At 34.7% G+C, this 17333-nt stretch overlaps 5 protein-coding genes across 22 annotated transcripts in view; 1 reads left to right on the top strand and 4 right to left on the bottom strand.

The window, feature by feature from the left end:
* The window catches only part of LOC124636871 (sodium channel protein para), an 87048-nt gene that overhangs the window by 36617 nt on the left and 33098 nt on the right, over positions 1 to 17333 (top strand). For all 18 annotated transcript variants that reach the window (XM_047173076.1, XM_047173079.1, XM_047173075.1 and 15 more), the window contains exon 2: positions 17127 to 17264. The gene's annotated coding sequence lies outside the window, so the exon portion shown is untranslated. The remainder of the gene's footprint in view (positions 1 to 17126; positions 17265 to 17333) is intronic.
* On the bottom strand, positions 626 to 3018 carry LOC124636874 (cytochrome P450 6B2). The gene is made up of 2 exons (XM_047173095.1): positions 1625 to 3018; positions 626 to 1291 (listed from the first exon to the last, which is right to left on the bottom strand). The coding sequence occupies exons 1-2, from the start codon at positions 2961 to 2963 to the stop codon at positions 1116 to 1118; spliced, it is 1515 nt and encodes a 504-aa protein (XP_047029051.1). The 5' UTR covers positions 2964 to 3018; the 3' UTR covers positions 626 to 1115.
* On the bottom strand, positions 4896 to 7151 carry LOC124636873 (cytochrome P450 6B6). The gene is made up of 2 exons (XM_047173094.1): positions 5758 to 7151; positions 4896 to 5489 (listed from the first exon to the last, which is right to left on the bottom strand). The coding sequence occupies exons 1-2, from the start codon at positions 7094 to 7096 to the stop codon at positions 5314 to 5316; spliced, it is 1515 nt and encodes a 504-aa protein (XP_047029050.1). The 5' UTR covers positions 7097 to 7151; the 3' UTR covers positions 4896 to 5313.
* LOC124636875 (cytochrome P450 6B7) lies at positions 7912 to 11217 on the bottom strand. The gene is made up of 2 exons (XM_047173096.1): positions 9749 to 11217; positions 7912 to 9340 (listed from the first exon to the last, which is right to left on the bottom strand). The coding sequence occupies exons 1-2, from the start codon at positions 11085 to 11087 to the stop codon at positions 9165 to 9167; spliced, it is 1515 nt and encodes a 504-aa protein (XP_047029052.1). The 5' UTR covers positions 11088 to 11217; the 3' UTR covers positions 7912 to 9164.
* On the bottom strand, positions 12059 to 13985 carry LOC124637216. The gene has a single exon (XM_047173577.1). It carries the CDS (start codon positions 13760 to 13762, stop codon positions 12059 to 12061), a length of 1704 nt encoding a protein of 567 aa, XP_047029533.1. The 5' UTR covers positions 13763 to 13985.

The following is a 17333-nucleotide window of genomic DNA, read 5'->3' on the forward strand; positions in this document are numbered from 1 at the left end:
AATTATTGTTATATGCATAAAACCTTGCAAGTCATATTTTTAATGCATTTATCCTTCATACCATGGTATAAGATAACAGTCATCAGGCAGTAGTAAAACTCTTCGTTGTTATTAGTGTTAAGATATGTAGTTATGTTTTACGATAGGTTTCCACAAGCGGAATCATTATGGTTGTATAAAATATGTATTTTAAGTCAGTAGCTTATTAAGTCTTATCTTGATTTAGAACTAAAGCTAATTGTTGACAGAATTATTATCCATAGTTAGAGGTAAATTGATAGTCTATCTCCGGACATGAAGAGCATCTTCAGTCGAGAAGAGTGAAAGCTGTCAATGGCATTAAAGCAAGCTGCAGCGATACTTGACTGTGAAACAAATGCCTTGACCTGATTGTGCGTGAACGAGACCCGGATTTGTGGGCCGCGGCTTCACAATACCAATGGACTAATTATAAAAACTTAATAAATAAAGTTGGCCAAAATATAAACTCCAGAATACAATCGCCCTGCAAAATATACTTAAAATCCTCCGATTCGTTTTCTTACATTATAATATGATCATTAATCTCTTTTCACCTTATAGATGACGGAAAAATGATTAGGAAAACTAATAAAAATATAAGATGTTATTTAAAATTATATGTAATAGGTATAGTTCACAAAACGTTATGTCGCAATCCGGTTATGCTATACAACGATATAAAAATCAAATTATTATTCATTAAATTCCACAAAAGTTACCTATAAATCATTAAAATTAAAACATTGAAATGTATATAGGTTCAGTTTTTTTTTTATTAAAATATCTTGAACTATTAATTATACAAAAAACATTATCTTAGATTAAATTAATATTTAGTAACATTTGGTATTTAGTAATGATTCTACATAATGTTAATGCTAATACAGAATCAAAGCTCATCTCAATAATGAGAAATCAGAAACCAGTCCGTTAAGTCTTACAGAAAATAACAAAACATTATAACTTAAATGTATTTAAGTTCTTATATTCTGTGATTTATAAAGGTAATTAGTTTAATTTAGTAAGTTTCCTTTTTCTTATAAAAATCAAGGGATATTTCAACTTACGTATTGAGTAGGGTGTTCAAATGTGTTTTAAGATACATCTTTTCTCGGGACAATGTTTAAACGGATGCCACCTTTGGGTCCAATAATGAATCGGTACGGTTCTACTTGTAAATTCCTGTCAGTGTTTTTCGATGGCTCCAATCTAAACTTGGACAGCAGCTTCGTGATGCATAATAAGGACTGGAGTCTACCAAACCGCATACCTATAAATAAACATAAGATAAGTTAATAAATTAGACGACCTTCGTATTTTAAATGTATTTGCAAGTTGTGGAACTAATAATTATTTAGTAACAAAAAAAATGGAAGATAGATAGTCGAGGTAAAATGGGAACAATAATGTTATTCATGACAGCCTGTGGCTTACCTACAGATACTTTATTTGTATTGAACAAAAAACAAGCCGATCTATTTATTTATTTTATTTGATTAGAATCCAAATTCTCAACAGTAAATATATGAACTTCGTCTTATAACACCCAAGTACTGAAGTATGTTTCAATCTGTTTATTAAATAACGTGGATTAGCTACTTACCTATGCAATTCCTTTGTCCAAGTCCGAATGGTAAGTACGCGCACGGGTGACGCTTGCCCACTTCCTCCGCATCGAATCTATCAGGGTTGAATTGTTTAGGATTGTCGTAATATTTCGGGTCATAGTGAATGCCTCTTGGAGATATTAGCACTATGGTGTCTTTCTCAATGACCACGTCTGTTCCGGGTAACTTGTAATCTCTTATAGCCTTTCTTTGCAGTGGTTCTACTATAGAGTACATACGGAGAGTTTCGTCAAAAACTTTGTTCAAATATTTCATTTCCTTCACGGTGTCGTATGTTACTTTTCCACCATTAGCTTTTATTGCTTCATCTATTTCTGCTATTAACTTATTTTGTATGTCAGGATTAAGTGCCAACTGATATGTCAAGTAGGCCATAGTAGTAGCACTAGTTTCATATCCAGCGATGTAAAATACAAAAGCTTGGGCACACATAACTGATTCTGTTATTTCAAGAGTTGACATATTGTTACCATATTTGTTGCTGGTGATCTCTCCCATTTGACGGAGTTCTAGTATGAGATCCATGAAATCGTTACGCCCTGAAGGTTTGCCATTTCTTTGAGTGACAATTGTGTTCACAAGATTTTTGAAGAATTTATGTACAACAGAAGGAAAAATTGAAAGATTGAGTTTTGGAAGGAGACCCGGATACATCATATCTAATTCTATAGCATAACTTGGTTCCGAAATAATTTTATCTACAATTGCCAAAGTATCTAGCTTATCGCTGATGGTGTCGTAGCTTACTCCAAAAGCACAGGAGGAGATTGTGGACATGGTATAAGTCTGAAGAAGTGTGTGAATTTCAAATTCTTGATGTTTTTCACACTCTTTGCTCACGTGGTCAATAAAGTTATCAGCACCTTCATGCATAAGATAAAACATGTTTTTCAGTTTTCCAGATGTGAAAATTGGTGTAAATCGATTTCTCAAAGTTCTCCAAGTGTCTCCATCAGCGTGGAACAGGTTTTGTCCCAATCCCTCTTTGCTGAATTCTAAACCACGGTCACTGAAAACTTCGAAGTCCTTTATCATGATATGTTTAACAATATCTAAGTCTCGTACAAGGACACAAGGTGTGGTCATCCTGTAGATTCCAATAACTTTTTCATCTGGAAACATGTTGTACATTTCTTCCATGACTACGCCTATATTTTTTCTTCTTAAAACTGAGTCCTTCAAGTTCCCGAAAAATACGGTAGGTTCCGGTCCGCGAACATTTCGATTTTTCCAGTAATTAAATGTCCGTGTAAAATAATAATAAAGCGCTACGGCTAACACTGATATCACTACCGGCAGATAAAACACCCACATTTTGGAGGAACTGCGATCTTAGTAACCGAACGCTGTGTTATGAATAGCAATATCTCTCGACCTGTTTTATATACTTAGCGAGAGACTTGATTTTTGATAATGCTGCATGCATGAAACAACAATTTTTAACTATTCACTGCAAGTGGTGTGCAGAAATATTGGTTTGTTATCTTTATATTCAGTTAATGATGGTGAGTACTTAGATATAGTTGGTGTCCGTCAGTCCGAGTCTTGCTACCTGTCTACTGACTGTCTATGACAGTCGTCTAAACAACCAAAACGGCAAGGTAAAATATCATTTAAAGAAACCTAACATTTTCATTATTAGAGACGGTTACAAAATCCATCACGACCATCATCTTCGTTGCACATTATCCGTCTTACCACAAAAACTTTTTAACGTCAGTTTAAGACTTGTCTAAAAAAATGTCAAATTATGACGTTGACATATGGTTCATTTTGGAGCCACATTTTTTTTAGACAAGTGTAAAACAGTGGTTAAAGTTTTTGTAGTAAGGCCATAAATGTATAAGCTATATCTATAATACACAGATTTATTTATTTAAATAGACTGACTCCACACATTTTAATAAAAATACATTAGTTGATAAATCTATTCTTTATCAGTTCAACTATTAAATAATAATTATGGACATGACATTGAATTATGAAAGGTGTTTGAATATTTTGTAAACGTGACTTAAAAACTGCACGATGAGTGTTGAGCCTGCCCCTTAGTAACTTAAAGTTATAATACCTTTTTATAAATTGGTATTTTTATAACAACCTTTTAGATCGTCTTAAGTCTCGAATTTTTCACAGGTAACTGAACCTTTTTCAATATAGACACTCAAAAATCATCATTTTCCCTAGATTAAACTGGAGATCAAAAACAACTATAAAAATATGACTATTTTATATAATTTTACATTAAATACTATTAGTTGAGGTTTTGTACGGCCATTTTTTAGTGCATTATCTCATGATGTTGAAGTTTACACCATAACACCTAACTAAAAATATAGAATTATGAAATCCAAATCCACCACCGACTATCGCATCAAAATTGGACAAGTATTTTTGGAAGTAAATGTTTTGTGCAAACCAATCTTGCACCCGAAACTTTCGTTACACTATCGAAAGTATTAACAGAATGATATAAGATATAAGATAACCTATCAGTATATTCAACATAAATTGTGAGGAATGCTATAGAAGACATACATGTCATCATTTGCCGAGCCTTTTTCAACTATGTTCGGGTCGGTTTCCAGTCTCACCAGATGCAGCGTTAAGGCGGCTCATGCAAATTATACTTCCATACGAAAGGTGAATAAGCATTGACAATTAAATTAGTGCTTGATATTATGCAATCAAACTACAACTCAGTATTGATTTATCGTATCATAATTTCTATGACTGATGGTACATGAGACCTAGAAAACATCAACGTTGGGTGCCAACTTTCTTCTGCTGTTCATTGGTGCTAGCTTTTTTCTACAGCTTGCCTGGTGAAATACCATTGAGTACCAATATGCGGGGAAAGGGCACTCTTAACTTATACGTATACTTAATTTAAAAAATATATTATTATAACAGATCTCTCTGTAAGTAGCTTATAACTACTTACCTTTATTTTTGTTTTCATTTAAAAAACAATTAATTCATTGTTTATTGACTGAGACAGCCGCCTGTATTTGACTATTTAATTAATGACCACTAATGGCCATTCTCGATTTTATCTATTTGTTGTCATTCTGGCTCTCAATCGCAAAACAGGAGTAGGGCCAGTAATTGAAATCCGCAGATATAGAATATTAGGAACAGTCTGTGAGGAAGTTTAGAGTCAGTGACAGAATCAGAAAATACTCCAAATATTGTTTAGTGAGGAATAAGGGAGTGTTATAAAGTATGAAAATGAATAAGTAAAGATAAACTTGATTGCTTCTTTTTATTTTGAGTATAACTACTAATTTACAAAATTATATCGCTAATTATATGTAATGTTAAAAAATATATACATAGGTAAATGTTTGCCCAGTTCCTATTGCCGATATTTAAGATTATAATTATACACAGGGCCAATTAGGGGTTCAATTACTCTCAAAATTTTCTTTGGGCTTACATAATTTTGTACGAGTTTATAATAACTTTATGTACAATACACAATAATTGATTTAGATCAGTCAAGTTTTTACCGAAATTCTACATTACTTATTTCATACGCCTTAGTAACATGTTTTTTCTTTAATTTATTAAACTAAATTTGATGACGACAATGTTTCTTGTATATAGAATTATTACGAAGAGATAATATCCGTTAATTGTACCGTCATTATAGCAAAAATATTTAAGATACGAGCTTCCTAGGGACAATGTTGACACGTATTCCTCCTTTCGGTCCGATAAGGCCTCGGTGCGGTTCTACTTGTAAGTTTCTGTCGGTATTCTTCGATGGTTCTATTCTAAACTTGGACAAAATCTTCGTGATACATAGTAGAGACTGAAGTCTGCCAAATCGCATGCCTGTAAATAAACACAACAATGTAAGGACGGATTTATATAATCTTCGTATTGACGAAATAATTTTGGTGCATCTGGGGAATTTATTTATCAAGAGATTAATGTTCTACAGGAAAAGATAAAATAAACTACTATATCAATTTACAATATCCATTTATGTCATACTTATGTACATATTCTGTAAAGAATTTGAAAATATAATTAAAACTGAACTAATGTACCTTGGTACTAATCAAATATCGAGAACATATAAAATATTCATGACCCTTACCTATACAGTTCCTTTGTCCAAGTCCGAATGGTAAGTACGCGCACGGGTGACGCTTGCCCACTTCCTCGGCATCGAATCTATCAGGGTTGAATTGTTTAGGATTGTCGTAATATTTCGGGTCATAGTGAATGCCTCTTGGAGATATTAGCACTATGGTGTCCTTTTCAATAACGACGTCTGTTCCGGGAATTTTGTAATCTCTAGTAGCTTTTCTTTGCAGTGGTTCTACTATAGAGTACATACGAAGGGTTTCGTCGAAAGCTTTATTCAGATATTTCATTTCCTTCACGGTGTCGTATGTTACTTTCCCATCATTCGCTTTTAATACTTCATCTACTTCAGCTATCAACTTATTTTGTATATCGGGATTAAGTGCGAGTTGGTATATCATGTAAGCCATAGTTGTTGCACTGGTCTCATATCCAGCGATGTAAAATACAAAAGCTTGGGCACATATTACTTCATCTGTTATTTCAAGGGATGAAGCACTGCTACCATATTTGTTGCTAGTTACCTCTCCCAATTGACGGAGCTCTAGAATCAGGTCCATAAAGTCGTTACGACCTGAAGGTTTGCCATTTCTCTGAGCAACGATGTTGTCTACGAGACTTTTAAAGAAATTCTTTACCGCCGTTGGAAAAATTGACAGATTCAATTTTGAAAGAAGACCCGGGTACATCATATCTAATTCTATAGCATAACTCGGTTCCGAAATAATCTTGTCTACAATATCTAGCGCTTTGACTTTATCGCCGATACTATCATAACTTATTCCAAAGGCACAAGCGGCAATTGTGGACATGGTATAAGTTTGAAGAAGGGAATGAACTTCAAATTCTTGATTCTTTTCACACTCTGCGCTTACGTGGTCTATAAAGTTATCAGCACCTTCATGCATAAGGTAGAACATGTTTTTCAGTTTACCAGATGTAAAAATAGGTGTAAATCGATTTCTCAATGCTCTCCATGTTTCTCCATCAGCGTGGAACAAGTTTGAACCCAATCCCTCTTTGCTGAATTCCACACCACGATCGCTAAACACTTCGAAGTCTTTAATCATGATATGCTTAATCACATCCAAATCTCGTACAAGTAGACAAGGTGAGGTCATTCTATAGATTCCAATTACTTTTTCTTCTGGGAACATGTTGTACATTTCTTCCATCACTACGCCCATATTTTTCTTGCGAAGGGCGGAATCCTTCAGGTTTCCGAAGAATACAACAGGTTCCGGGCCGCGTACATTTCGTTTCTTCCAGTAGTTGAATGTCCTTGTGAAATAAAAATAAAGAGTGACGATTAGCACTGATATCACTGCCGGAAAATAAAAGATCCACATTTTGAGGAGATATCAACGCCCTCGCTGTTCACAATGATATGAAGAGCTACCTAAGGCGGCGTATTTTATATACCTACCGATCATCAAACAAGATTACGATAGCACAAATTAAAATCTCCAGTTGTATCTTACACAAACAATAATTGTTTTTGTGTGTGTTATCGTAGTTTTCCTATAAAATTTAGAAAAGCTGCAAGCATGAGTTGTTACTATGATATGTATTAGTGCAGACGTACTTGTGTTGGCGTTTGCACGTGTCATGCTAAGTGTGTGAAAAGTGATTGCCAGCTTTAGTTTTGGTACATATAGATATCACATTATATTCAGAACTGACTGCAACTCACACTAAAACATTTTTCATAAAAAGTACTGTACGAAAATGGTTATCTTCCCTTATATGTATGTCAAGAATAAATATTAATAGATTTATCTTATTAATTCTAGCTGCCATTCGACCTCAACATTCTTATATAGTCTTATCTAAACCTCGCTAAATGTATCATTAGGTACGAAAAATATCTAAGGCGTCACACTTTCTTCATGAAATAAATTGATAATTAAGAAAATAGTATTGGTCAAACATTTAATGTTGTCTATATCGGGTGTGTCGTACCTAATCACATTGAATTGTAAAAAATCCTAATAACCTAATCCATTCAGTGATTTGGCCACAGGAGTCATTTTTCGTTTTCATAATTTACAACATCATGTGTAAAACAGAGATAAAGTTTAGGAGTATCGAAAGTTTTGACCAATTGACAGCTGTCTACGAGTCTAAAATGATCTAAAACGGTTAGTTTTTCTAAATAAAATGATTGCATCTGTATGTCTTTTAATTGCTTTATTACACCTCATTAATAGCAGAAAATTATACTTTGAATCGCATACCCATAATAAAAATTGTTATTAGTTCTTATTTAAAAGTAATGTTTTTTGATAGAATAATAGAATTTTTCAAATCGGACCAGTAGTTCCCGAAATTAGCGCGTTCAAACAAACAAACAAACTCTTCAGCTTTATAATATTAGTATAGATATTTAAAAAATTTATCAAAATGAAAAAAAAAATTATCAATTCATAGTATTTATTTCAATGTGAATAAGAGTAACAATGCTTGATAAAAAAATACAACAAAATTGATCCCCCTATTACATTAATTATTTAGAAGTACATTTTTTAATAAAATAAAATATAGTACGGAGAGGCAATTAGGCATTAACTTCCACGTCAGCTAGTATGGCATTTACGTTACTTAATAACTTGCCGCTTATTATAACAATAAGTAACGAATTGTAGCAATGTCTACTTCAAATTCAAAAGTGAATCGTATAATCTATAATATAAAAATGAATCGCAAAATGTGTTGGTAAGCGCATAACTCAACAACGCCTGGACCAATTTGGCTAATTCTTTTTTGTTGTGTTTGTTATTGTCAGGAGAAGGTTCTTATGAACAAAAAAATAGGGTAAAGTAGAGAAGTCAGTTGACGGGAGCGAAGCCGCGGGCAAAAGCTAGTTTTTGAATAAAATATAAGGTACCAAATAGGTAGTAAGTTATAAATTCTTTGATACAAATTAATAAAAAAAAATATTGAAGCCGACGTGCCATAGTTACGAATGTAATAGACTAGTACCTATCCGTAAATTGCCATGTTATGTTTATTATAATAATCAGTCATTAGTCTAATAAGTTAAGAATTATTAAGTCAAAAAAAATCTTCTAATTAATTACTTAAGTAAGTTATATATACATTTGAAGATAATTTTTCCACTACCGATAATATTGAATAGAATTAGCAATAACTTGTAACACCGTCAGGTCTCTTGTTGACGACAGCGTATGACCGAACGGTCCGATTTTTATGACGGTTAACGGGGCGTAGCGTAGTTTTTCATAGGCGTTTGTTAGCGCAACGGGCAGATATCCATTGCAACAAAACGTTGCTTCAAAACACGTCGCGTTAACACACATCCATACTAACCTACTACAAACTGCGCATCTACCCGTCGGCCTTTATAAAAATCGGTCCATGGTCCGTTGTTATTAACAAGAGTCCATAAGAAAATAATTAAGATACAATCTTCCTAGGAACAATGTTTACACGTATTCCTCCTTTCGGTCCAATAATAACTCGGCGGGGTTCGACTTGCAAGTTTCTGTCGGTATTTTTCGATGGCTCTATTCTAAACTTGGATAAAATCTTCGTGATGCATAGTAGAGACTGAAGTCTGCCAAACCGCATGCCTGAAACGAAAAATTTGACGTGTTAAAAAAAGAAAGAATAATAAGTATTAAAAAGGTACAAGTGACTTTGTGTGTTTATTTGCAACGCGTGGTTACGCACCATAGAAAAGAAAACTAGACAAAAACCTCTGATATATTATTTAAAGACAGGAGATACTGAAGTTACAATTCCAAGTTGACAAGTCGACAAAGAAGTTCGACACAAGTTGACAGTCGCGGGCGACAATTAGTTAATGATATTTTTTTCAACTATTTTAAACGGCGTTTTATGTCGGTTTTTAACGCCGAAGATGTTTTTAATAACTAATGTTTGTTTAGTTGACATCATTTGACACTTGACATCCTTATCAGGCTTCATGAACTCATTTTTTAATGAGAATAATTAACTGCTATTGAAGATTTGCTTACCTATGCAATTCCTTTGTCCAAGTCCGAATGGTAAGTACGCGCACGGGTGACGCTTGCCCACTTCCTCCGCATCGAATCTATCAGGGTTGAACTGTTTAGGATTGTCGTAATATTTCGGGTCGTAGTGAATGCCTCTTGGAGATATTAATACCATGGTATCCTTTTCAATGACGACATCAGTTCCAGGAATTTGGTAGTCTCTTGTAGCTTTCCTTTGCAGTGGTTCTACTATAGAGTACATACGGAGAGTTTCGTCAAAGACTTTGTTCAAATATTTCATTTCCTTCACGGTGTCGTATGTTACTTTTCCATCACTAGCTTTTATTGCTTCATCTACTTCAGCTATCAACTTATTTTGGACGTCTTGATTAAGTGAGAGTTGGTATATCAAGTAGGACATTGTGGTTGCACTGGTTTCATATCCAGCAACGTAAAATACAAAAGCTTGGGCACATATAACTTCGTCAGTTATTTCAAGTGATGTTACTCCATCAAGATATTTGTTACTAGTTACCTCTCCCATTTGACGGAGTTCGAGTATGAGATCCATAAAATCGTTGCGGCCTGCAGGTTTGCCATTTCTTTGGCTAATAATGCTGTCCACAAGACTTTTGAAAAAATGTTGAACAGGAGTCGGGATAATTGAAAGATTGAGTTTTGCCAATAATTTAGGATACATATAATCCAATTCTATGGCATAACTTGGTTCTGAAATAATCTTGTCTACAATTTCTAGAGTCTGAACTTTATCGCTGATGCTGTTATAACTCACTCCGAAAGCACATGATGAGATCGTAGACATGGTGTACGTCTGGAGAAGGGAGTGAACTTCAAACTCTTGTTTTTTTTCACACTCTTTGCTCACGTGGTCAATAAAGTTATCAGCACCTTCATGCATAAGATAGAACATGTTTTTCAATTTACCAGATGTGAAAATAGGTGTAAATCTGTTTCTTAAGGCTCTCCACGTTTCTCCGTCAGCATGGAACAAGTTCTGTCCCAATCCTTCTTTGCTAAATTCCACACCACGATCACGGAACGCTTCAAAGTCTTTAATCATAATATGTTTAATCACATCCAAATCACGTACCAGTAGACAAGGTGTGGTCATTCTATACATTCCAACCACCTTTTCATCCGGAAACTGGTTGTAAATTTCTTCCATCACTATTCCTATATTTTTCTTGCGAAGGGTTGAATCCTTCAAGTTTCCGAAAAATACAGTTGGTTCCGGCCCACGAACATTTCGTTTCTTCCAATAGTTAAATGTTCTTGTAAAATATAAATAAAGGGTAACGATTAACACTGATAGCACTGCCGGTAGATATAAGACCCACATTTTGAGGAGCTGTTTACACAACCGTTGATGACCTTGTTATGAATAGTAAAACTCGCGGCTGGTTTTATATACCACGAAAAAACTGGATATCGATAATGTGACTTATAAATCTCCGCTCTGCTATCATCTATCTACTATTGAAACGCATTGTTTGTGTGTGTTATCTTATAATATTTACGAAATAGTATTGTCATGACTTATCAAGCTTAATCTAGTCAGTGCAACCAGACATGCTTTAGTGGTTACACGTGCCTTTAATTATAGGACAGTCGACCGACGCACGGTGGATCGAAAATCGGCTGTAGAAGACATAGGATCTCGATGTCTTAAATGTTTTTTTTTTGCTGGAAATTACTTCTGCCGATCATTACTGTTCTATAAAATGTCATATGAAGTAATTGTGTGCACAAATGGAAGAGTTATAATTTTTATAAGAAAAAAATGTATGGAGCTGACATGAAAAATGAGGATATCTCTGGAATCGCAAGGTTGGCCGTTATATCCTTGCACTCTGTTATAGTACTATTTATTTATGAATTTTTGACATACTTCATATCGCGGCATCACTTGCGATTTAAAAAAAAAATCGCAAAATAAAAAATAAAAAATGTTTATGATATGTTCATTTTAATGCTTAAATATGGCTATACCAAGTGTAACTTACAATATTTTTTATGCTTATTTGAAATGACATGGTAATTATGACTTACATAATAATGTAATCTTGACTAATACCTCAAGTCCACATTAACTAATGATTAATAAAACTTAATACCTACATACCTGTTAAAAGGATACGTGCCATAATGAGGGTAATTAGATAAACGTGATCATTACTCAATTACAATAAATGGTAAACTATTGTATGATTAAAAATAAAAGTAAATTATATAAAAAAATGAACTTAACCTACCCTAACATAAACAATAAAAGTTAACTTATTTTATAATTCGTCACCATCAGAATCCACTTCAGAACTCTGTCGGAGCTTCCTGATCCTGAAGTTTCAATAGTTCTACTGTTTCCTTAAAGTATGTCTGCCGCTTGTGGGCATCTAATTTTGGTCTTGTGAAAGAAATTAGAGGATCAGAAGAGATGATAAGCATATTGAGGATATCCTCGTTTGATGCTTGTCGACTCTTTTTCCTCGAATGGTGTTCTCTGAACCTCCTAAAGTCTTTGTTTCGGGCCTCTGAAGCTTCTTCCGAAAGACTTCCAATTGGTACAATAGCATTTTCTGCAATTATGTCCCCTCCGTGAATCAACAATTTGTGGACGGTTGATGACATATCATACCAATCAGACAGTTCCACGTATTTTTCAGCGGTTGTTCCAGCGTATTCTTTAAATTTCGGCACGTCTATAATCTCTCCAGATGTGATAGCTTGCAGAATCACAGAAAATCTGCGTATTAGGTCTTCATCTAATCCAGTGATCGCTGCAGTTTTATCAGGAAATTCAAAAAACCGCCTTGCTGTGTTCCCGTCATTAGTTGTGCCTGATCCTTGCTTAACGATGTCAATCAAAAGGTTGAGATCATCTTTGAATCGATCTTGAATGAGTTTTTTTCGTGAATGCAATAACTCTTGATGACCTTCTCCTCTTGCAGACCACTTTTTGAAGTCGAGACGATACGCTATGTGTAAAAGACATTCCATCACATTAATGCGGGCATGAAGTGTTGATAATCCGAACTCATACACACCAGAAGAAATGGTTTTTGACGCAATGACATCTAACTTATTCATTTCTGTAGGCTTAGCCAAACACAGGTAGCAGGCCGCATTTGACTTAGCTTCAGACAGATATGTACAAATTTTGCCGTCAATCATCGTCATCATTAATTTGTGACTAACTTCATGTCCTTGACATTTTGAGGGAACGAGAGCTTCAATTTCGTTATCCATTGCAGTTTTTTCATTTATGACAACGTCTTTGGTTTCTTTCACAAAACTAAACTGGACTGGACGGCAATACATAGGTGAGCAGGGTTTTGGATTCACCCATACGGTATCACCGTCAGCTGTCAACTTTAATGGAACCAAAGACGTCATAAATATGCTGGAATCATCTTGACCACTCTCTATGTTTTGCTTATATCTACTTTGGTTAGATGCACCGTCAAATCCCCACTTTGATATTAATATCAATTGTTTATTTTGTATCGCATCAGGACTACGAATAGTTTCAAAAATTCTGTTCACTGTTAAATCTAGTAACGCTTGTAGTGCAATCTTAGCAGATGAATCCGTTACAGTCACAAATGCCTTCGGAGGGTAGCACTGTAGCTTAGCTTTTTGCACTTTATAGTAAGAAGGATATATCTCCTTTGAACCTTCTCGAATAGTCGTTTCCCTTAATGTGATATATTGCCATTTCGATAGTTTTAATGAAAGTAGCAAACCCAGTGCTTTTTCTGGTGAAAATATTGTTGAAGGAGCTGGTTTGTTCAACATTTCCTTAATTTTTGCTGCTGCTTCTGGATTTTGGAGCATATGTTCAATAACAGATGCAATATCCTCACGACCATCTCCTTTCAAAAGTGCTGCAGCTGAATAAGCTACTTCATTAGGGTCATCGCCTTTATATTCATCAGATCGTCTCTTTTTCTGCTTGTTACTTAGATCTTCAAACGGCTTTCTAGATCTTTTTGTCATCGTTGAAGTTGATTTCATTGTTGAAGTTGATGGTACAGGTTCAGGTACAGGTTCAGTAGAAATATTTTCACTTGTTGATTCTTTAATGAGCAAATTGGTTTGCACGCAGTTTGGCCAGTCAATATTTGCCTCAAGCCAATTACTGTAATCACGTCTAAAAACTTCACTATTTCTGTGGGATCGTAACCATCTCTTTTGAACTGCCCTTGTAAATCTTCGACAAAATTCTTTCACGGTAACACTGTCTTCGTCTGAAAGGCTAGGGCCCAGTCGAATAACAAGTGTGTTGAACAATATTTCGTGATCGAAAGACAAAGCATCCTGATTTCTCAGAATAACAAAAAAATCCAAATTTGTAATAATGCTTTCCATTATTCACGGTAACTGAGTAAAAAGACACGGTAGGATAGATGTTAGTATAGAAATGCTCTAAATGAACTGAAGTTGTGAATCCAATGTTTGACTATTTATTGTTATTGACTAATGATGGTATCACATTTATCTAATTACTTTCATTAAGCTAATCCTGCACTTATTGCTAAATTAGCGAGTACCCCAAATTATTCTGGTACGTATCCTTTTAACTAGGTATTAAGTTTTATTAATCATTAGCTAATGTGGACTTGAGGCATTAGACAAGATACATATTACGTAATTCATAATTACCATATAATTTCAAATGAAAATCACAAAGTAGGTAATACGACTTTGTGATTTCTTAGAATATTTTGGTCTAAGCATAAAAAATATTGTAATTTACACTTGGTATAGCCATATTTAAGCATTAAAATGAACATATCATAAACATTTTTTATTTTTAATTTTGACGATTTAAAAAAAAAATCGCAAGTGATGCCGCAATATGAAGTATGTCAAAAAATCACAAATAAATAGTACTATAACAGAGTGCAAGGATATAACGGCCAACCTTGCGATTCCAGAGATATCCTCATTTTTCATGTCAGCTCCTGTATGGAGCTGACATGAAAATTTGATGATTAATGATTTTTTTCTTATAAAAATTATAACTCTTCCGTTTGTGCACACAATTACTTCATATGACATTTTATAGAACAGTAATGATCGGCAGAAGTCATTTCCAGCAAAAAAAAAAAAACATTTAAAACATCGAGATCCTATGTCTTCTAGAGCCGATTTTCGATCTACCGTGCGACGTCGCCATCGTTTCACCTCGACGGCATGTATCGAGTTTTAAAAAACCAAAGAACATAATAGAGATCTTTGAGAACCTAACTTCGTTTTACTTTGCTTTCAAATATCAATTCATATTAATTCTTCTTAATTTTTGATGGTGCTTATAATAGCTAGTATCCTATAAAGTTATCTTGGGTAATCTTAGCACAACTAGAAAATGGATCTATACTGTTTCAGTTATACAGTTTAATAATGTTAGCACCCATGATCTATAGAGGTACCTCAGATTAGAAGGGAATGTAATTTCAATGCATATGATTAGTTGAAACATACACAGGAAATTCATGGAGCAGATATCTTAGATTTGTTTGTAATTCACCAAACTAAATATACCTTTTGTGAATAATTATACCTTCAATGTCATTTAAATGACTTATAAAATATGTAACATTTTCATGTGAAACGGTTTTGTAAATAGGGTCCAAGCGACTGGGAGTTAGGGCCCCAGAGACAGGAGCCGGAGACCGGCCACGCCACGCCTATATGTATTGCAATGTGTTCTTGGATGATATAAAAACAAAACTGGATAAAACATTCTCGGGGCTATATCAAGTTGGGTATTTCATAAAAAAGACTACGAACGTCCAATGCGAGGATAACATGCCTACGGAAAAAAATGGCTTTTACTTTTTGACATTCCCCTGCTCATGATTCAGTGTTGATGACAATTAACAAGAAAATAAAATCAAAGTCCATAGTATTGTTGTTGATGCATGGAGTGGTATATCTTGAATGGAATAATTTGTTTTAATGATTAAAAACAATATCAATACCTACTCAAATAGTATCCCAGAGTTTTCTTCAGTAATAATGAGTCTCATTATTATATCTAGATACCGTCGATTACATTTTATCCCATGGCTAAATAGATATTCAGATAGGACTTCAAACAACCGTCGATACCAAAGATTTAAATATCATTTAAGCTTCACGATAGATATCTAGTTTATAGTCATGTTGAGTTGTCAGGGGAGACATTGTGTGGACGGCTAGACAAGGAAAATGGCAGACTTGTCGCCGCCAGCGAAAGCTGAATGAGATCGAGGCTGAACATAATGAAAGCATCTTCGCCATGAATGGAAAACAAATATTCGCTGAGTTTGAACAAAAATTTACATAAAAAGCAAAAAATATTTAAAACACACTCTTTGATATATTTTTTGGCAGTCAGCCCAGCATTCATTAGTAGACATAGTCAGACAACTAGTTATACCAAGGTGTTTCAATCCGGTACCCGCGTCAATTCAGCGAGTAGCTCTGCTGATGTCAAAGTAATTGAGAAAAGGCTAGATGATACTTTAAGAGTATGGTAGTGGCAAAGAAACAGCTTATAATATGGGTTCAATGTCTTAATCATATGCCGTTCAAATGTTTATGTATTGACAGGTGAAAACAAGTTCCAAAACAACTCAGTAATACCACGTGCATTTTGATAACAACTTGTTGTGAATAATAACGGGTCCAATCAGTATGATAGGATATTTTGACGCTAATCGTAATCTTTGAATGACTGACGTTGTTGTCTTTTCGAACATCTAAATCCTATGAGTGTAACTATAGTTCCAGTTGTATTAGGTTTTCAATATAGCAGTTTATTTATATTGCATTGCACGAATGTAAGTTTATTGTCTTGATACTGAATTAAAGCAATGGGTTTGTAGCTTGAAGGGCTAGATTTTATACCATAAATCGCAGAAGAGTTACCTTATATACGTATCTGTATAAAACAGAAAGGTTAATGAGTCACTCATTACGATATCTCAGAAACTACAAATGCCAGGAGTTTCTGCACGAGGTGTTTACTAAGACGAGATTTCAAAAAGGGTTAACATGGTTTTAATTGTGGAATACACGTGGACGAAACCGCTTTCAGAGCATTTTCTACGAATAATGAGGGATTCTTCATTCTGTCAGAGAGGTGCACAGCATATTCTTTTTTATTACTTAACGTAATTACTTCGTACGTTAATTGTACATTGTAAAATGGATCCGGGTTTCTTCAAATACCTGACTTCGGCTGATAAACAAACTGTTGAATAGGACAGCAATCTGAGACGACTGCTATATATGCTGTATAGGGTGTCACATCGCAAAGTGCTTGCCTCCATGTTATTTTATTTTGAGTTTTCCTTTAAAAATTGATGCTTATGTGGTGTTTGTTCTATAGACGCAGCTCAGGGCTGACGCAGATGTTGCGCGCGCGCAGAAGCTGGAGAGAGGAGCGCGCGCGGCCAGCGGGCGACGCGGCCACCATCCCGCGCGCCCTCTAGACCTACACACACCCCTAGGCACTGCACTATATACGGTATGGTGAAACATTATTTATAGAAATACTTTTTGAAGTTTTGAATAATGAATAGGCTCGGTGTCACCA

The sequence above is a fragment of the Helicoverpa zea genome, chromosome 15 (assembly GCF_022581195.2).
Source record: "Helicoverpa zea isolate HzStark_Cry1AcR chromosome 15, ilHelZeax1.1, whole genome shotgun sequence".
Taxonomy (NCBI): Eukaryota; Metazoa; Arthropoda; class Insecta; order Lepidoptera; family Noctuidae; genus Helicoverpa; species Helicoverpa zea.

Bases quoted from the DNA above. Each gene is read 5' to 3' on its own strand.
- LOC124636873 (XM_047173094.1), bottom strand. From the start codon at position 7,096: ATGTGGATCTTTTATTTTCCGGCAGTGATATCAGTGCTAATCGTCACT. The intron at 5,490-5,757 runs GTAAGGGTCATG...GTTTATTTACAG, and splicing joins TGGACAAAGGAACTGTATAG to GCATGCGATTTGGCAGACTT.
- LOC124637216 (XM_047173577.1), bottom strand. From the start codon at position 13,762: ATGAAATCAACTTCAACGATGACAAAAAGATCTAGAAAGCCGTTTGAA.
- LOC124636875 (XM_047173096.1), bottom strand. From the start codon at position 11,087: ATGTGGGTCTTATATCTACCGGCAGTGCTATCAGTGTTAATCGTTACC. The intron at 9,341-9,748 runs GTAAGCAAATCT...TTTTCGTTTCAG, and splicing joins TGGACAAAGGAATTGCATAG to GCATGCGGTTTGGCAGACTT.
- LOC124636874 (XM_047173095.1), bottom strand. From the start codon at position 2,963: ATGTGGGTGTTTTATCTGCCGGTAGTGATATCAGTGTTAGCCGTAGCG. The intron at 1,292-1,624 runs GTAAGTAGCTAA...GTTTATTTATAG, and splicing joins TGGACAAAGGAATTGCATAG to GTATGCGGTTTGGTAGACTC.